General features: G+C 44.9%; 1 protein-coding gene across 3 annotated transcripts in view; it reads right to left on the reverse strand.

Annotated features, from left to right (window-relative positions):
• FBXL7 (F-box and leucine rich repeat protein 7) overlaps positions 1 to 20672 on the reverse strand; it is a 184218-nt gene that overhangs the window by 57225 nt on the left and 106321 nt on the right. The window contains exon 1 of one of the 3 annotated variants that reach the window (XM_060278034.1): positions 8483 to 10393. The exons of the other annotated variants lie outside the window; for them this stretch is intronic. Coding sequence (XP_060134017.1) covers positions 8483 to 8918 — 436 coding nt within the window. The 5' untranslated portion in view covers positions 8919 to 10393. Of the gene's footprint in view, positions 1 to 8482; positions 10394 to 20672 lie in introns of those variants that run through there. 3 annotated transcript variants of the gene reach the window in all.

Consider the following 20672-nt stretch of genomic DNA (forward strand, 5'->3'; position numbering starts at 1 on the left):
AGCCGTGTTGGTCTGACGCAGTCAAAATAAAAATAAAAATTCCTTCCAGTAGCACCTTAGAGACCAACCCAGGTGGCGCTGTGGGTTAAACCACAGAGTCTAGGGCTTGCTGATCAGAAGGTCGGCGGTTTGAATCCCTGCAACGGGGTGAGCTCCCGTTGCTCAGTCCCAGCTCCTGCCAACCTAGCAGTTTGAAAGCACGTAAAAGTGCAAGTAGATAAATAGGGACCGCTCTGGGGGGGAAGGTAAACGGCGTTTCCGTGTGCTGCTCTGGATCGCCAGAAGCAGCTTTGTCATGCTGGCCACATGACCCGGAAGCTGTCTGCAGACAAACGCCGGCTTCCTCGGCCTATAGAGCGAGATGAGCGCCGCAACCCCAGAGTCGGACACGACTGGACCTGATGGTCAGGGGCCCTTTAAGTTTGTCATAGGTAGGAGCTTTCTTGTGCATGCACACTTCTTCAGATACACTGAAACAGAAGTCACCAGACCCTTATGTATAGTATTTTTTTTTACTGTTACAATTCAGTCACACATGTTATTCACTACTTTACCTTTACCTAACTTTTACTAATTCATCTAAATTAATGGACCTAAGTTAGTCATGGTCATTGATTTCAATGGGTCTATTCTGAATAAAAGTTACGGGGAAAGTAAATCAGGAACTCTTTGGATGACCAGAATCCCTTTAAAGAGAAATGTAAAAAGACAAATCATACGGATATCAAAGTTCTAGCTTTTGTTTTGTTAGCATTCTCTGTTCTCCCAAATGCAATGTCGCAGCTATAACTTTAGCTTTGCTGCCAGGGCAGCAAAGAACCACGTGATGGTATCCAAAGATAAAATTCATACAAACCAAAAGATAACCAACCACTCGAGGTTTCACAAGACCATCTGAAATGTATTAGTCACATCTTGCTCAAAAGATCATCCCCCAAGCTGATACGCTTTCAGAACTGAAACTCGACATCAGTTTTCAGCTGTTTCTACAGAAAATGTACCCTGCCCCATATCAGTTCCAACAAGCTCACCTTTAGGAAAATCACGCTAGTTTTTCACCATCTCCAATGTTCTCAACATTCCATAGGCAGCCTCCAGTTGCGAACGCTTCCTAAGGGAAAACTGCCAAGCATGCCACAGTCAAGCCGCAACTTAACTTTTTTTTTTTGTCCCAGCATTGATCATTCTAAATCAGCATCAGCAATGCTCACCACCACAGCCGGCTAAACAGCACAGAGCGCAGAACAGCCACATTTTATAGGCTAGAGCACATACCAAACGTATAGCGGTGGAAGACAAGCCTGAACAATATAGAGCCTTGGGGAACTGCAGTTTATGTAAGCAGGAGCCAACGCACATTAAACTCCCCAAGTTCCTCCCCATGTTACCAAGCAAGGAGTTTGAAACATGGATGCTGGGATATCCTTGGATTCGTGCTGCCAGCGAAGGCAGCCAAGTGGGAATGTTCGCCTTGCATTGCTCCACGTGCTTCTCTTACCAGTGTGCATCAAATATTACTCACTGAACAGTGAACTCCATTTCTCATCCAGAATCTATGAATTGTGCTTCCAAGAGGATTTGGATCGCACACTAGCATTCTACTAGAATTACCCCTGAATCAACAGCATTAGCTATTTCCTTTCCCTAATGGTTTCAGCAAAAATGTGAAATGGAGACTAGTCCTCCCAGATCTGTGGCCACTCTTGTTATTAAAATGAGAATCTCATTTTTTTAAAATTTCCATATAAATAAGATTAAGGTTTTTCCAGGCAACTGTACTGGAGAGATTGTGCGGTTATGTATGATACAGACCGGGGAGGGGGGGGGGGATATGGCAGAGAAAGGCATTACTGATTCACACATACGATTGTAAAACCAAGTGTTGACATGCGTGCATGAAAATGCCATTTCAGATCAAAATACCACGGGCTCAGAATTAACTCACACACAGTGCTTTTCAGTAGAAGTAGTCCTTATACTGAACATATGAAACTCATACCTTCCAAGTGCCCCGGGGACGGGGGGGGGGGGACATTACATTTTTCCATGCAAGATCATGGCAGCTATTTTGGGTGCTACAATCTCGCACACTCCCCCCCCTCCCGAAAAAGTGCTTTTTTCAGGGCAAGTGTGAGGCAAAGATCATGTGACTCACCTGGAAGTGCATTCCAGAAAATGCACGTCCTGGTTTTGGGCTTGAAAGAGTTGGACGGTATGGAAACTGCCCTTATATGAAGGCAGCCCATTGGCCATATAGCTCTGTACTGTCTCCAGTGCCAGATTTACGAATAAGCTAAACAAGCTATAGCTTATATTCAACACAAAAAATTATGACAATATGTTGTTGACAAAGGACAGCTGGACATATAAAGGGCCCCATTACCTTCAGTAGCTTAGGGCCTCATCAAACCTAAATCTGGCACTGACTGTTTCCCATTACAGTACAGGTAAGAAAAATTTTTAATTTTCATTTTTATCATCTACAATACTGTTTTATTTATTGATTATTGCTTTCATTTTATGGATCAATGGCCTTGTTAGATAGTAAAATTCATGTGAAATTGCTGTTTTAGGGGTTGCTTTTCATCGACTGAAACAGATTAATCCGTTTTCCCATTACTTTCTATGGGAAAGCATACCTTGGTTTAAGTACGCTTTGGTTTAAGAACGGATTTCCGGAACGGATTAAGTTCGTAAACCAAGGTACCACTGTATATATAAGCCCTACTAGGTCCTCCAGCTCAGGAGACAAAAAAACCTCATTGGGTGTTTAAGTGTCCTTGGACTCTGATACCGCTTCTCGTTTGTCTGGACGATAGAGGATACAGAGGTAGGTGTGTAAAAACTAGCCCCAAATACAAATGCAAAGTTTACATTCACTGCTCTGCCCATTTTTGCCTCTGGCCCCGCCCACCATTGCCATGTGGACCTCAGAGAAGTTGCTGAAAAACAGATGTGGCCCTCAGATTGGAAAAGATCCCCGAACCCTCACTTGAAAAGGCTGTGACTCCATTTTATCACTCCCAGTCACCAGTCTAGCTGCCGCATTCTGGATTAGTTGTTTCTGGGTCACCTTCAAACATAGCTGCCAAGTTTTCCCTTTTCTCGCGAGAAAGCCTATTCAGAATAAGGGAATTTCCCTTAAAAAAAGGGAGAACTTGGCAGCTATGCCTTCAAAGGTAAAAGGTAAAAGGGTAAAGGACTCCAGTCAAAGGTGAGTGAGCTGGCATTTGCCAACCGACAGCTTTCTGGGTCATGTGGCCAGCATGACTAAACCGCTTCTGGCGCAACAGAACACCGTGACGGAAACCAGAGCGCACGGAAATCTTTCCGCCGCAGCGGTACCTATTTATCTACTTGTGCTGGTGTGCTTTTGAACTGGTAGGTTGGCAGGAGCTGGGACAGAGCAACGGGGATTCAAACCACTGACCTTCTGATCGAAGCAAGCCCAAGAGGCTCATTGGTTTAGACCACAGTGCCATCTGTGTCAAAGGTAGCAACAGAGGAGACCCTGAAGACTAAGGCAGTTATTGACAATGCTATCTTATGCATATTTACTCAGAAGCCTGCCCCACTGAGTCAAATATGGCTTATTCCCAGGTAAGTGTGAACAGAGCTTCAGCCTAAACTACTCTACTAGCTTAGCACAGTTTTTGCCCTATCAGAAGAGCTCTTTCCTTCCAGGTGCCTTCCCAACACCACCACCCCTCAACACTTTCTGTCCTTGAGGGGAAATTACATATCATGTTTTAAAGAGCTCAGAAGCAAAAACTGCTTGAAAAGCAATACTCAAAAGGTAACTGCAGCTCAACTATTCACGGAAAGACACGGATCCCTTTTAAAGTTTTTGAGATGGGAGAGGGGTGGGACACAATGCAAGATTTCCCCTCTTCCAAATTTAATTTCTCCTTTACCGCTGCCATAACATTATGGAAAACACATGAGTGAAGCAATACTCGGGGATTAAAAAAGCTTGGTTTTAACATCACATATGTTGTGCACCAGATACAATTATCCTTTCAGAATGCATTACAGATGGCGCTTTTACCAAATGGGTGCAAGATGTGTTTTCGGAGGGGGTGGGGGTGGGGGAGAGCTGGCAAGAAGAGTTGGCAAGAGGGCACCCGCCAGCAATGTTCCTGACTGCCTTTTGCAAGCCCAACAGCTTTTGCAGCACATGCCGTCGTCTTTTTCTCAGGGTGTTTTTGGCAGCTGTGCAGTCCACCTTTTTGGTTTGGGCTTCTAATTGAGTGCCGCCATGGAAACACTGACCGTAGGACATGCTGCGCCCCCCCCCCAATTAAATCATAGGTTTAAATGACGAGAAAGGGAATCACATTTGATGTTGACGACGATGGTAATTCAGAAAACAACACCCTCCTAACAAATTTCGTCAGCCTGAAAACAGAGGCCAAGATGTGGTTTTATGACACCAGAGAACTAATAAAAGGGAGCTAATATCAAATTCCACATGCTCTGTCAAATCTGGAGACTACACACATTCTTTACTGATGTAGTATACAGAGTACAACCACTACCTCTGTGTGTGTGTGTGTGTGTGTGTGTGTGTTTCATTGTACTTTCAAACAACCTGATATGGCAAATCACACTGAATGCAGGAATAGCACTGGGCATCTTCCATGTGCAAGGGCGTACCCACCATGCGGCAAGTTAGGGCAGCTGCCCTACTCTAGAAGCAGGGCTGGTGGGCAGAGGCGGAGCACAGCCCGCCGGAGCGCGAGTTCGCCGTTCCCGCCCGCCGCGCTGCGCCCTCCCTCCAGCTCCCCGTCGCGCCCTCTGGCAAGGCCAAGCGCGGCGGGGAACCAGAGAGCGCGGCGCGGCGGGCGGGAACGCTGAACTCGCGCTCCGCTGGGCTGGGCTCCGCCTCCGCCCACCAGCCCTGCTTCTAGGGAGGGGCACAGCCCGGCGGAGCGCGAGTTCGCCGTTCCCGCCCACTTTGTGGCCCCTCCCCTTCCGTGCCTTGGCCCCTCCCCTTGCCCCCCCCTAGTTTTGATCCTGGGTACGCCCATGTCCATGTGCCTTATTCAGATTCTTTTTTTTGGGGGGGGGGTACAAGCAGTGGCTCCCAAACAGTGTTCCTAGCAACCACAATGCCTATTTATTTTATCCATTTATTAATAATATTCTTAGCCCTCCCTCCATCTCAGTAGATCCCAGAGCATGAAACAAAATAAAGGCTACATAAAAGTACATGAAACCAGAGCTGGCCCACGACATTTTGGCACCTGAGGCGAACCCCAAAATGGCACTGCCCCCCCTTCCAGGGAAGAAGGAGCGGGTAAAGATCTACATCAGGAACAAGGGAGGAAGAAAGATCAGCGTTGGGATCTTCTGCCCCAGTGGATTGTGCCAGCCTTGCCTCATGGGTGGGCCGGTCCTGTATGTATAAACTGTAAAAAACCAGCTTAAATAGTAAGAGCAGCTAAAACCACAGAGCAGCCTAACCTACCATCAACACATTAATTCATGAAGACATGCAAAATGCCTGGGCAAGCAAGTAAATCTCGCTGCCAAAATGATAACATTGTTGGAGCAAAGCACACATCATAGATTCCACAAGCACCATGTCATGACAGCGAAAGCTACATATTTTCATCTCAAGATGTTTATCAATCAGAATAGTGGTAGCATTGGGCATGTTGACCAGAAGAGCTCGTTCACGATTACTGGTCTTACCGACTACAAATGTGCAGCCGCCAGGAAATTATTAGGCACATTCTAGAGTGCTTAAGTTCCCGCTAACATGGTAGGTTTCTTCCTTGGTTTTATTGCTTCAATCTGCAGGTGGGAGCTGACATTACGTCAAGCTCATTTACGGAATTCACTTTCACAAGATGTGGGTGATGGCCGCTGCTTTAGTTGGATACATAAAAGATTAGACAAATTAAGGGAGGAGAAGTCTGTCGAGGAATACTAATCGTGAAAGCTACATAGGCACTCTCCAAATTCAGAAAGAGCATGCCAATGAATACCAACTTTTGGGGAGTGACGTTTTGCTTTTACACTCCCTAGAAGGACCTGGCTGGATACTGGGGTGGCAGAAATGGAAGAACCACGTTGGATCCAGTTCTTGCAGGCTTGGGCATGGGGCAATCAAAATACTTCTGGCCCACCCGCCAGGAGTGATGTGTAGGTCAATCCATGCGGGGTTCCTAAGACTTACATGAAATAGGGCGACCCCCAGACCCCACCGTCTGGGGGAGTATCTTCAGCCCTGGCCCTGCCTGGGCACACGGACATGACCACACCCCCTGGATCCCTTTAACGGGATACCCCGGTGTTTGGAGGGGCAGGCGGAGACTACAACCTCCCCTCCATCCGAAACAATGGATTGCCCCAATGCCCAACCGCCATAGAGGAAGTACTATTTGGATCCAGTTCTTATCTGCTCACTCACAAACAAAACAAAAGCCAGACTAGTCCTTAAAGTTATTGATATGCAGCTTCTCCGGATAAAACATCCTTCCAAGGCACCTTACAAGTAACATTGAAATCTGTATTCAAAATCACAATAAATATGATCAAACACATACACACAGGTGTCAGAAGTCTTTGCACAGTGCAGTTGGTGGTTGACGGGGCTTGGGGTAAGGACAATGAGGGGAGGAGATATTCAAGGTGGCACTTGTCTCCTTCGCTCTCACTGAATCCTTCCCACAGGGCAGATGGTGGTAAATGGCTCTGTGGGAGAGAGAGTCCAACTTCAGCAGGCTCCGATGTCTTCATTGCCTGCCTTCCTCATGCTTCCTCACTCACATTTCACATGCCAGCTGAGTAATTCGTAACAAAAACAACCAGCTCCTACACACGGAATGCTAGCATGTCAGGGAAAATTCTAGGCCAGGACCATTTCCCCCAGGGACAACCCTGCCATTAGGTGGAAGTGAGGTGGCCATGACAGCCACCAGATACTGAGGTGTGTAGAGTAGACAGAGCTGTGGGTGCCACACAGCCTGCTCTGAACACCCTAACTACAGTGGAAGATGCTGTCCTGTCATCAGTGTTGAAGTAAAATTCAGCTGTGCTCCTGAAAGGTGGAGGCACAATCTTGACTTTTGGCTCAGGCAGCAAAATGACTTGGACTGGGACCTGATCTTTGGCTTTCAATGGACAGAGAATTTTGGACAGAGAAAGTTAGTGTGCAGTGGCTGCTAAGCCCGACAGGTCTCAGAACGGTTAAGTCCAGTCAAAGGCAACTATGAGGTAGCGGCACTCATCTCACTTTCAGATCGAGGGAGCTGGTGTTTGTCTGCAGACAGCTTTCCGGGTTATGTGGCTAGCATGACTAAACCACTTCTGGCACAACGGAACACCATGACAGAAACCAGAATGCATGGAAATGCCGTTTACCTTCCCGCTGTAGCGGTACCTATTTATCTACTTGCACTGGGGTGCTTTCAAACTGCTAGGTTGGCAGGAGCTGGGGCAGAGCAATGGGAGCTCACCCTTTCGCAAGGATCTGAACTGCCGACCTTCTGATTGGCAAGCCCAAGAGAGACTCAGTGGTTTAGACCACAGCACCCCCCACATCCCTGGATACTAGGCCCTTCTGACAATGTGTGCACTGCCGCAACTCATGGAGTTGTGTGTCATAATGATGCTGCACAATGGCACTTGTGTTTTGCAGCCGATGTTTCATGCTTCCCCACGTGCTAGGAATTCCCAGGGTAGCTTCTCAAAGGGTCAGTTCCCTTGCGTGTAACGGAATCTTATGATGTTTTTGGCATATTTACAGATATGCAAGTTAAGCAAAGCAGGCAGACACCCAAACACTGCTTGTCTGTAAAACAGCAGCCTTTTCTTGAAGGAAACACCATGGTCTGTCTGCAGTCCGAGGCTGGTTTCTTGGCCATTCAGTTAGGACTCCTGCTGCTCAACTGACACTACAAAACTGCCTCTTCCAGCCTTCACTCGAGCAGACTGGGTACATCACAAATTTCAGCAGCTACGAACCGCCAGGCGCCAAAGCCCACAAAGCAAACACCAGCTAAAGTTATGCAAGAATCACGAGGAACGTTTAATCCAAAAATCATGCTTGGAACATCTTGTTTTAGCTACCACACAGCCCAGTGCTTTGAGGGGTCTGCTATTGCCAGAAAAACAGGGGCTGAAATCTTCTGGCTTTTCATTTTGAAAAAAGAAAAGTGAGCATGAATACTAAATAACCGTACCCAATACTGGAGCATACCATTCAAAGGTGTGTGATCAATACATTGTCACCTTTTAAATTATTTGGTCATCATACTGAGTTTTGAAAAACATAGCCATATTTAGACTCAAAATGGCAATGAAGAATTACTGGACCTATTTTTGCTTGTCAAATGATGGGAGCTGCAAAAAGATCTCTCTACTTAAACCCCCTGCACTATCATTTATGGGTGCAACTACATGTTACATACATCAAGGGGCTGTCTGCCAAAATGGCAGCCCCATGTTAAGTGTAGCTTCTAGTTTAACTTACAAAATAGCCTGATGTCCTCATAATGTCCCCACTTCCATCTGCAGCCACCAATGGTGTGTAATAGGAAGGAGAGCACTTGTCCTGAAATGATGTCAGGACACAGAGTAAATCGAGCGAGATGTTCCAGGAATGGAAGGGGGGGCACTTGAGTTGCAGCTGCAATTTTTAGACGCAATCCTTTAGAATGTTCGCCCCGACCCCAAGTGTGCTCAGCTTCTGGTAACACGTCAAATAATCTCTTACGGTGATATGACCTTAATGTGCGGCTGTTGAGTCTCACGTTGCAATTATATCGTGTTGGGTTGCCGGAAGTCACGACGAAGAGAAGGGAACGAGAAAAAGAAAAACCAGTGAAACGATAGCATTCTTTGGCTAATGAACAATTTCCAAATGTTATGTCTGCTTCCAATATATTTGGTGAGATTTGTGAGACCATAGGCAGCAAGCCCACCTTAAATGCCTGAATCACTGAAGGCACTTCTCCTTAGATATTTTTTTCTTTCATTAGGATGGCGTGTTGACTGCTGCCTGTCAGATTTATCACAGCATTGTAACGAAGGAGCTTGGACTGTTTATTAGTATTTCAGTCTAGAGTGATCTGCCAAAACAAGACTGACCTTATTTAAAGCGAATAAAAATCTCACCATGTTATTACAGTAGTCACTGCAACTCAGTAGCTTTTCCTTATAAATGTATAGACCAACTTTTTTCTTAGCTGTTCTCGAGTTCTGCATTTGTTCTCTCCTTTCCTGAAACTGGGAACCTGCCAGTCTAGGCAATACTGAATACCCGCTGGGATTCACAAATGCTCTTTCAAGGAGCCCAGAAAATAAGCTTAGGGGTGCATAAACAAAAATGTGGTTCACTTCCTACGGTGACATAGGATAAATGAAATGAGAGCGAACCACTATGTTCAGCAAACACACAGAGATTAGTCCCTACTGAGATGGTTATCACCTCAGAACAGGGGAGGGCTGCACAACTAAATGGTGACCTAGGTGAAAATATCCTGCCTTTGACAGAAGAGGATATTGGGGAAAGCATTTCAACCAGACCGTCTTCCTGATGTGCTTGTTAAGATTCTCGTTGCTCTTTTTTTTTAGCACGGAGGAACATTTCAATATTGTAACCCCCACCTGCCTTCGGATATGGTACGAGATCTGCACTGACAACAAGAGCTTTTTCCGTAACTTTAGATCAGCTGAAAGATGTGCTTTCTTTGTGGCAAGGTCGCTAAAGCCTGCACTGTTCCCCATTATAGCCAAAGGAGTGTCTCAAACCCCATCATTCAGCTCAGACAGTGAGGTCCAGCTCTGAGGGCCTTCTGGCGGTTCCCTCACTGCGAGGTTACAGGGAACCAGGAAGATCGCCCACCCTGTGGAATGCCCTCCCATCAGATGTCAAGGAGATAAAAAAACTCTCTGACTTTTAGAAGACATCTGAAGACAGCCCTGTTTAGGGAAGTTTTTAAAGTTTGGTGTTTTATCGTGTTATTAATATTCTGTTGGGAGCCGCCCTGAGATGGGTGGGGAATGAATGAATGAATAAAATTATCCATCTGGCTGATACCAGTTGGTGCAGCATAGGGAAAAGGTCCTTGCTTATTTTTTGAAACACCTCCTTGACTGCATTGAAAAGGGATGCCTGAAAGAGGTTTTCTACGTGTGTAACCATATTTGTCCATCTATTTTCCACTGCTGTAGCTTCTAGACCCTATGGGGGTGGGTAGGGGATTCAGTTACAAAAGGTTCAGCTGTGCACACTTTCCGTACACACATATAAAGGGCTCCTTCTAGATTCCAGCCTTGGTTGTACACTCTAACCTCAAACCAGGCATGGAGAAAGCTGCTGAACAGGTGTCCCCAACATGATGTTTGCCAAATTATATTTTCTTGTATAACTAGGAATCACTATGCTCCCTCCCTCCCTCCCTCCCTCCCTCCCTCTCTGTATATCTATATGAACAGGATATCCGAAGCTATGAAATTCTATTTATAGAAATCTACAAAGCACAGATGGAGTTTTATGAATCTACCCAAAAAAAGAAAGAAGAAAAAAAGCCAGTTGATGGGATAAAGAGAATGTATTTCCTGTAAGTATGCCACTTGTATATTTTTATTTAATTTGTCTAAACCCTTTCCTGTGCCTGACTTGGGTCATTTGCTGCCACCTGTTATTTTGAAAATGTTTCCAGCATGACTTGATCACTTACAGTGGAAGGTGGCCTCTTGAAGATTTCAGATGGTGGTCCTGCTATCTCTCAAGAAGATCAGATCACAGTTATTGAGGGCAAATGTGCAGGATGATTCCCATCTGTGCTTGGCAGCCAAGGTAAAAGAAAGATTTCTAAAAAAGAACTCAAAACATGTCTGTGCACATTCTGAGTCTGCCTCTACCGCCAACCTTTGCAATCTGCGTAACAGATGGACCTATCAGCGGACTGAAAGCTTCTTCAGCCATTAGCCCCCTCCCAAGCTTCACATAGCCACATATATGTTAATTCATGCTCATTGTTCACCTCATTTTATCTCCACCCCTGTGTATGTTTTTAAAAGAGTTGCAAGGATTAGGGAGTGGAAGGCCGGGTACTGAATGTCATAGACACCAGCCAATGGATGCTCCCTACAGATAGGTCGTTGTCGTTGTCACATGGACAGCTTCTAGGTGCCACAGGTGAGTGTAGGGTGGGGACCAAAGGTGAACAGGCTACCTCAGAAAGAGCATGATGTGTCTGGCAACAGAGGTTCTATCCCTCCCCTAACACCCGTACACTCCATTTCCCACACCCCGCCTAAACCAGGTGAATGTAGCTGATGAGTTTCAAACTCTCAGTGAGTTAGGGACTTTCCATGGTAAGACAAGCTCCAGCGGATTGAGCAGACAAGACCAACAGTGGGTCCTATGGCCAAGAAGGTGGTTTCTGTATGTGCGGTTGAGGGTTGTTAGGAGCAGATGGGGGTTTGTCAACCCAGGAAGGTAGCACATCTAGCAGAAGGAAAACTCTGATCCTAAATCTCCGCTGCCTTGCAGAATACATTCGAAGAAAAGGCTAAGGAATAAACCTTACACAAATCCGGAGCGGAGTCCCTAAGACGGTTGGATGGTGGCTTGTATGCCTCCTTCTGGGAACTCCAGCAGCCAAGGTGGTGCCAAATGTATTGCTTTGCTTTCCTCTGGACCACATCAGCAGGGCCGAGGGGGCAGCCAAGGACCTCCATACGCACTGCCCAGGTTTACACCCCGGGGATGTCATTTTGGCGCTGCTAACACAACAGTTTGACTTCACCCCTGGAGGCACCTTCCATTGTCTCTCGAGACAGGCAGGTGCCCACAACGAACAGGTCTTCTCCATTCAAGCTCAGCCCACTGAAAGCCTATACAACTGCTCTTTTGTTTCAAGATCTCAGCTCAGCAATATGGTTGCTTTCAAGGCAGCAAAAGTGCCTTTGCCACAGTCACAATGTGCTCAGAGCTGAATTATATCCGAGAAGCCTACTTACGTTGTCTGCCCACATTCCACCTTCACATCTAATCAACAGGCTTGCTCATTTTTCTATGATTTCTATTAACACGCTTTGCAGGTTATTTCAAAATATATTCTAGACAGTTTGTAAAGCACACTAATATTTTCCAGGATCCGGCTCTAGGGGAAACTACCGACTTTGACTAGTGTCGAAGCTGACCATCTCTGTAAGAAAACACCACTACATAGGCTTGGTACATTTCTTGTTTTCCTTTCTTAATTCAGTCCCCAGTTCTCCTCAGGCATCTACATTTGTACAAATGTGAACTGCACTCGTTTGCCACCATCCTGGATGCTTGCGGTGTCCCTGTTATTTCCCCGTCTCTCTCCTAGACATGAAGCGGTAATATTTTTGGCAAACGCAGACTGTTAGAAACAAGCATTTTTCAAAGAGAGAAAAGGAAATTACCTGCTAAAAAATTTAAGGCTGCAGATTACTCAGCAGCGCGCCATAGAAGCAGAAAGGAAATTGAAGAAGCAGGCCCCTTCCAACATCAACGTAATACCGTGTTTCTCATATTATAAGACATGTCTTATATTTATTTTTTCCTCAAAAAAACACACTATGGCTTATTTTCAAGGGATGTCTTATTTTTTTCCTTCTCCTCCTGCCGCGGCCGGCATTGCTCCTGCGCCTATCACTATGTCTTATTTTCGGGGTATGTCTTATATTCCTTGAATGCTTAGAAATCCTGCTATGGCTTATTTTATGGGTATGTCTTAAAATATGAGAAACAGGGTATGTTACTTCTCATAACATCCCGTTCTCCCAGTGCACACTTGCATCGTGGCTACTCCAAACAAGTAACAATGTGGGGGGGGGCGGGGCGTGGATCCCCATTAGAGACGTCAGTGGAAGCTGAGCAGTGTCCAGGAATGATCAGAAACTACATTCTCCCAGGTCTCCTGTCTCTGTAGCTTTTAAATCTTCCCTTTGTGCACAAAAAATTGGGAAAATTAAGGACTTAATCTGTGCCCATAATCACAAGCAAAATAGGCATTAATAGGAGACAGTCTCCCTCTCAAGTCTTTCCAAAGCTTCTAAATGTTTCCCTCGAACAGTTCCTGCAATGAAATCCCTTACAGAGCCAGTGAAGACCTGCATGCTGTATCTCCTATATATTGTTTTTCCATGTCCTCTTCTAAAACTCAGGTGAAGGCAGCAATTTATTTTGGACCCATGGAGAGGCACTCCGTAGAAAGTTGAGGGGAAGCTGAAGTTACTTGCTAACATGCTGAGTTTACCACAATGCAGCTAAGTGACAAGTTGTTGTTTTTCCCTGATTACTGTATATTGCTATTGTTGTTGGAGACCAGAGAAAAAGTTTGATAACCACTGATATAAATGCACAAATCTGCTTTTTTTATCCTGACTAGCCAGACTTAGAAAACCTTTCTTTACCCATTTTCTGTTCTCTCTCTTCTTCTTCTTCTTTGCTTCCTATCACTTATACTCGCTGGATCATCACCTTGTCATGGTGTTTCTATGACCCTTGTTTCTATGACCCTTGTGAGCGAAGCCCTCAGGAATCTCGTACTCCCAGCAGGGTCACCCAAGGCAGTAAGGTCAAAGGGGAGGTGCTAGACAAAGAATGACCCAAGAAGTCCTCAACGGCAGAACAGGCGGATGATAACAAGCGGTATGTTACAACGGCTGCGAAGGCGGATGAAGGCTGCAGCAGATAGGAATCTACCGGTTTGTCGTGACTACTTCATGCCATCGGAACTGAGCCCTACTGCGAAGACTGTGCATTGGTCAGCGTTCACTGATCTACACACATAAAACAAATTCACTCACAGACGTCTTCCAAAAACCCAACCCAAACCCCAAAAGTCCCATGGCGATCAGCAAATGATAACAGGGGCAGGATTGTGAAATCTGGAAGACCCTAGTCATGAACCAGCACATGGGCGGTGGATACAGATTCAGTCATTCTGACTCAAGGTAAAATCGTGTTTATGGAAGACAATCTTATTTGGCTACGAGTGATCGCCAAAGAAGAAGAAGACTTATAAAGTGGAAATGAAGTTTCCCCTGCTCCGTGAGCTCATCTAATGATTCAATGAGGGGCATTACCAACACATTCCTATGTAACAGATCAATTACTATCCTGATCCTTTACCATGCTTTTCCAAATCTGTGACATTAAAAGTCAATGCACTTTAAAGCTCCCCAATTTTACAGAATGTTTTTGAAATTGGGAAATGGAAACCTTTTTGGGTCCACGGCTTCCTTGACCAACAACGTTCTTTCTGAGGCACCCCTGTGGGGCTCAGGAGCCCGGTTATGTCATCCCTTGCCTGCGGAAAATGGCAGCCTCTCACCGTTTTTCAAACGCCCTCCCTTGTGGAGTGTTCCCTCAGCCTCCTCTCCTCTCCCCTCTCCTTGGGAGTCCTCTGGGCAGCCACAGCTGCTGCCCTAGTCTCTGAGTTGCCCGCTTCAGCCCCAATTACAGATGCCCCCTTACACTGCTCCACAGGGGCTTGGGAAGCACCCGCTGGCCAGCCCCAGAGGCACCATTCACTGGGGAGCTTGTAGTCAAGGCTGCTGCAACAAACAGCCATGCAAGCCTTTGGGAGGCAGAAATGCAAGAGGGCATCAGAGGAGGGAGGGAAGGAAAGAGGGACAGAGCCCAGTGTTGCCCATGGCACCCTTGACCATCATTCCAAGTTATATGATTGCTTGTGCATGTTCTTCTTTGTGTCCCTTAACTCCTGTGATGAGGCCAATTTAATCCCACAGATCTGTATATTTATATATTTATATACAGATCTGTATATTTTATTTATTCATTATTTAACAAAATTTATACACCGTTTGCTTGTAGCAAAATTTCTAGGCAGTTTACAAGAAATATTAAAAACCGTTCAAAACAATTAAAAACATTTAAAAACAATCACAATTAGCAGCAACGGAGATTAAAGCATGTCAGCATCTATGTGTCTGGATAGGCTAACCAATGCAAAATGTTTTAAGGAATTGCCATAAGGACTATATAATTATTTTTAGTTAACAAAATGCATGTAAAGTGTTGATAAAGAAGCTGAGAATATTTGACCTTGTTCATCTGCAGCATAATCAGTCTGGACATTCAATAGCACTCACTAAGTAGACAGTTAGAAGTCTTGTTAGCATCCCGAAGGAATGTTGTCAAGCCAAATGGCCATCTGTCTCTCTGAAACAGGAGCTCAGTAGATTTTCCACACAGGCTAAACCTTCCAGACAATTGAAACTGCAGCAAATATTAATGAAGGCAGCCGTTTTCCCAGGCTTTGGTACTTTCCCCAAAATGATTTTCAAGTTAGCATGCTAGGAAAATAGTTTGAGAAATAATATCTTCTTAAAAACAAGATCTCATGACTATTCAGGATTCCAGTTCTGCGTAGATTTTCTAACCACACTGGACTTCCAAATGCCGATATCGCTTGTTGATGCATCTAATAATGCCTGACTCCAACTAGGCAAGGTTTTTCTTCCTTCTCTCCTCTTCACTTTGTTTGCCAATTAAACACTTTTGGGCCACTGCTCCCTAGGTCCCATAAACTCACCCCCAGCAGCCCCCTACCCTACCCTATCAAAAGCATTGTTCAGTATAGCAGCTTGCATGACCCAGTGAGGACAATAGCATTGCAATAAAATTCAAAATTAATTGCAAAACAATTATTTGCAGATGTATTCAAGATTCAGTTAAAACTATTTCGCTTAATCAATTCAACAAAACTGATGACCTTGATCCAGCTTTTCAAAGTCTTATAATCATGTACATCTCCAGCACCCCTCTGCCATCTCCTTGCCTCTCAGAAACCTCCCCCCCCCTTTGGAAACCACTAAACTAATTTGATGGTGAGTTTTGGAGCACCGAAAGCTTGTGCACTATTATGATATTTTGGCTGGCCTAATAAAGACACTAACCTAATATGGATTTTGGAATTTTTTTCATTGGACAACATGGCTACTTTTATTTTTGGCATATTATTGTATTTTTAAAATGGGTAATACCTAATAAATACCACATATTTCTCTTGAGCAACGCACGCTTTCGCATTGCCATGAGGCTTTGGGATAGAGCAGAATAAATGAATTTAGACGTAAGTGAATGAAGCTTTGTTTAAAATCTCAAAATGTTCTAACTCAAACAAATGCAAATCTTTTTACGACAGTGCAGCCCTTTCACAAGAATAAAATGGATGGGTTGCTTATTTATCCTGATCAAGCTATTAAATATTTCAGGCTTTCTTCAAATGGGATCTCCCTATATCCCTTTGCTCCCCTATACAGAAGCATATTTAGTGCTCAGTTTAAAATCCTGAACTAACTGTTGCTTAAGAAAGCTCACTTGGGAGAAGACATACATATTTCTAATTTGCGTGCCAATTTATCCCCCGCTAAAAGAAAAAAAGATTGGCCCAATACTTGGACACCAAAAAGTTTGTATTGCACATCTGTCTAGGTTCCCATATAAAATCAATACAAACTTTCAACTAATGTTATATCGAACCGTAATGAGCTAAATATACAAGAATGAGATCTTGCTTCCAAGGGAAAACGAGCCGCTGACAGAACTGTAGTTTGCCACAAAGAGCTTGGTTATCACAAGCCAAGTGAGATCATCAGATTCCAAGATTTAAAGAAAACTGACTTGGAAGAATTCCTTCAGTAGCACCTTAAAGACCAACTAAGTTTTTATTTTGGTATGAGCTTTCGTGTGCATGCACACTTCTTCAGATACCTGGGTACTTCTTCTTCAGGTATCTGAAGAAGTGTGCATGCACACGAAAGCTCATACCAAAATAAAAACTTAGTTGGTCTTTAAGGTGCTACTGAAGGAATTTTTTTATTTGACTTGGAAGAAGTCACAGTTGGGGTGCATTGCTTTTATTTCTGCTGCATAAAACGTACACATGTACATATTTATGGCATAAGTAAGGAGCAGGAAGGGGTGGGCCCTGGGAGTTAAAGCATGCATGGTAGATGGTTTCATTTCAGCAGCTGGAGTGTCAAATAAATAGAAAGGGAAATGTAACTCGATCCTCCATCAGCTAAAAACACTGTTCCAAGCTGCAGCTACTAAATAGTTCATTGCTACCAGTTTTATGGCCTCTTCTTGGTTCCATCTTCATTTTGTGTGTGAGGTTTACATCTTTTTGCGGCTGACGTATTTTCCTCCGATAAACCACAGCTGCATTCACACACCCATATACACACCCCGGCGAGCCAAAAAAAATCACATGAAGTGGCATTCCGAACCATAGAACGTCTCGTTGATGTTCACTTACGTCTTCAATTTGCACATATTTCAGTTTCGGTTATGGAATGAAGCACATTTACACATCGTGTAAATCCCAAGTGAATTTCCAGTACAGCTTCCACCTGGCTGGGCTAGAACCTCTTCCCATTTTGGAACACTTAATTCCCAGCCAAAATACAACGTCCCTTTGTTCCAGCTGATTACACTAAGCTCTCATGAGATACAAATGCAGGTGTTAAAACCATAGCTGCCAAGTTATCCCTTTTTTAAAGGGATTTTCCTTATGCTGAATAGGCTTCCTCGCGAGAAAAGGGAAAACTTGGCAGCTATGTTTAAAACGGACAGCAAAAGAGTGTGCAGCGTTCCTTAAATTGAAATTATTCTATGCTCGCTTCCATAATCCTCTGGCCAAAAAGAGAGAGGTGGTTTTCTTTCTTTACTTTTCCCAATGTAAAGCATGGTGTGGGCAAAGGGTCCAGAGATGATGACTGACACCTCTCACTTTATTCTACACACCTGAGAAAGAGATGCTTGTGACATCATCAGGGTTCTCAGGTGCTATTGGCTCAACAGGACCCTCGCAGGCTTCTAGTCATGAGTCAATGTCTGACCTCATCAGACGCTGCCACTGGACATGCTTGTGTGGAACAAGACTAAAGAAAATAGTGGAATGGAGAACTTAATAACATTTTAAACTGCTACTGCCAAAGACGTTAGCGCAAAAATGCTTCCAGCTCTGTCACCAAACCTGAACCCAAAGTGGAGAACTATCACACGACAGTGAACAAGGATATTATTTTTTTACTGGGGGAAAACATATAAGCCCAGCTTCAGTCATCAGTCTTCAGTCCATTTGGTTTAAAATCGCATGAAGAAAGAGTGTTGGGCAGATAACTGCCGGCCCTGGTTCCTACCTTTCCACCTGGGATGTGGGTGGTGCTGCAGGCTAAACCACTGAGCTTCTTGAGCTTGTCAATCAGAAGGTCGGTGGTTTGTATCCCTGTGGCAGGGTGAGCTCCTGTTGCTCTGTCCCAGCTCCTGCCAACCTAGCAGTTCAAAAGTACACCAGTGCGAGTAGATAAATAGATACCACTGCGGTGGGAAGGTAAACAGCGTTTCAGTGCACTCTGGTTTCCGTCACGGTGTCCCGTTGCACCAGAAGCGGTTTAGTTATGCTGGCCACATGACCCGCAAAGCTGTCTGTGGACAAACGCCAGTTCCCTCGGTTTGAAATCGAGATGAGTGCTGCAAACCCATAATTGCCTTTGACTGGATTTAACCGTCCAGGGGTCCTTTACCTATGTCATATGGGAAAAGAGGGATATCTCTCATGTATGCCATCTTGTACCCCTCTGAGGAAGAGCAGCATACAAATGGGATGAATAAATATGCAAGCGGGATAGATATGCAGGACATCCCACTGTTGACAAGGGAGGCAGCAGCATTTGACAGTGTCTTTCTGACACAGAAGCTACAAACATGTGGCCTAGTTTTACACAGTGATGCGTTGTTCCCAAAATGTCCACAGTAGTTGCATTTAGTTGAAGGTGGCCTGTTCTGTCTCCTTCTTCTGCAACCTGTTGGGAAGCAAGAAGTCCAACCTTACCTTCCAAGTCCCGGACTGCAGAATCCGGGACCGGCAGCCGTGTGACACCGGAAGTTGCGTTGACGTAACTTCCAGTGTCGCTTTGCCCTTTTATGGGCACCAAAAATGGCCGCCGCTGGCTTTGACGTTGCTTGTACGCATGTCAGGAAGTGCGTCGGCGCAACTTTCGGTGTCGCTCCACCCATCTATGGGCACGAAAAATGGCCGCCACCGACACCGGAAGTCGCGTCTATGCCCTTCCGGACATGCGTAGATGCGACTTTTGAAGCCGGCGGCGGCCATTTTTGGTGCCCATAGAAGGGCAAATCGGAAAGAAAAAAATGGCCGTCGGCAGGAGAAAATAACGGAGAAAAACGGGAGACGAAGTGATATGGGGGACCACCGGGAAAAGGTAAGTAAAATCGGAGTTTTCCCGGAGAAAACGGGGTACTTGGCAGCTATGGGTCCAACCTCAAAGCCTCATATTGTTTAGAATCCCAGGCAGCTTGACATCAGTCTGGGATCAAGACACTTTCTTGAATGAGAGAAGAAATATACACTAAATTCTCCTCAAAAAGGCTAGTTAGGATTTTCTCATCTAAGGTGACGCCATGAGAGGGAACGGCAGTACCGAGAGGTTAGGTGACGGAACCAGCAGCCACCATATGAAACAAATTATTTTTATTTTTATTATTTTACATCCATGGAATTAATATAGGAAGCTAAGTTTGCCAAAACTAACTTTCAAATTCAAATATTGAATGATAAAGCCTGCAATTTTTCTTAATATGTGCGCACGTACATCATACACAAAGGATTCCAAAAGATTGGCCTCCGGGAATTAAAATGACTCAATTAAAGCATTCATCCCAACTTCAAAAACATTAATATATATGTTTTCTTTCTGGAAAGAGATAAAGTTTTGTCAGCCACAGTGTGCAATTTGAAACAATTATTATTCCTGGCACAGAATGTCAATAGGCGGCAGTATGCGGCACACTCTCTTATTACTCTCTCATGGCTGCGAAATCCCGCTGGTTAAACTAGTCTTTGTGCTTCATCATCTATAATCACTCAACTGTTTTCCATCAGGGATTAACCCTGTATGGTGAATCAGGGAAAGCAAAGGAGGGAAAATTCTGTCTTATTCTGTCATGTCGTCTCTGTTCCAACGCTCTCAGCTGAAAAGAAAATGTAGATTCCTTTTATCAGCAATGCAGGGAAAGAGGAAAAACAAAACCTGCACAATAAAAGCAAACTGAAGCCTTTGTATACAAAAGCCACACCTAGGCTCTTATCAGCACAATGTGGAGAACTGATAATGAGATGTTACTGGAAGAGAAAAGAAAACGATACCGTGGGTCTGCTGTTTTCAGAAACAGCCATACATTACTTGAACATAGCTCAGTTGGTTAGAGCATGGTGCTGATAACGCCCAGGTTGCAGGATCGATCCCCGTAATGAACAGCTGCATATTCCTGCATTGCAGGGACCAGAAGATCCTCAGGGTCCGTCCCTTCCAACTCTACAGTTCTATGATTCTTCATGTGGTCTTTGGGAAGGAAAGGGGAATAAGGGCTGAAGGTCAATACAAGGTACAGTGGTACCTTGGTTGTCAAACTTAATCCATTCCAGGAGTCCGATTGGCTGCAGGAGGTTCCTGCACTCAATTGGAAGCCGCAGAAGCCGCGTCGGACGTTCAGCTTCCGAAAAACGTCCGCAAATCGGAACACTCACTTCCAGGTTTGCGGCGTTCAGGAGCCGATTTGTTCGGGAGCCAAGCTCTTCAACAAGCAAGGTACCACTGTATATGCTCTGCACACAGAAGTTCCC

Source organism: Zootoca vivipara, chromosome 8 (assembly GCF_963506605.1).
Source record: "Zootoca vivipara chromosome 8, rZooViv1.1, whole genome shotgun sequence".
NCBI lineage: Eukaryota > Metazoa > Chordata > Lepidosauria > Squamata > Lacertidae > Zootoca > Zootoca vivipara.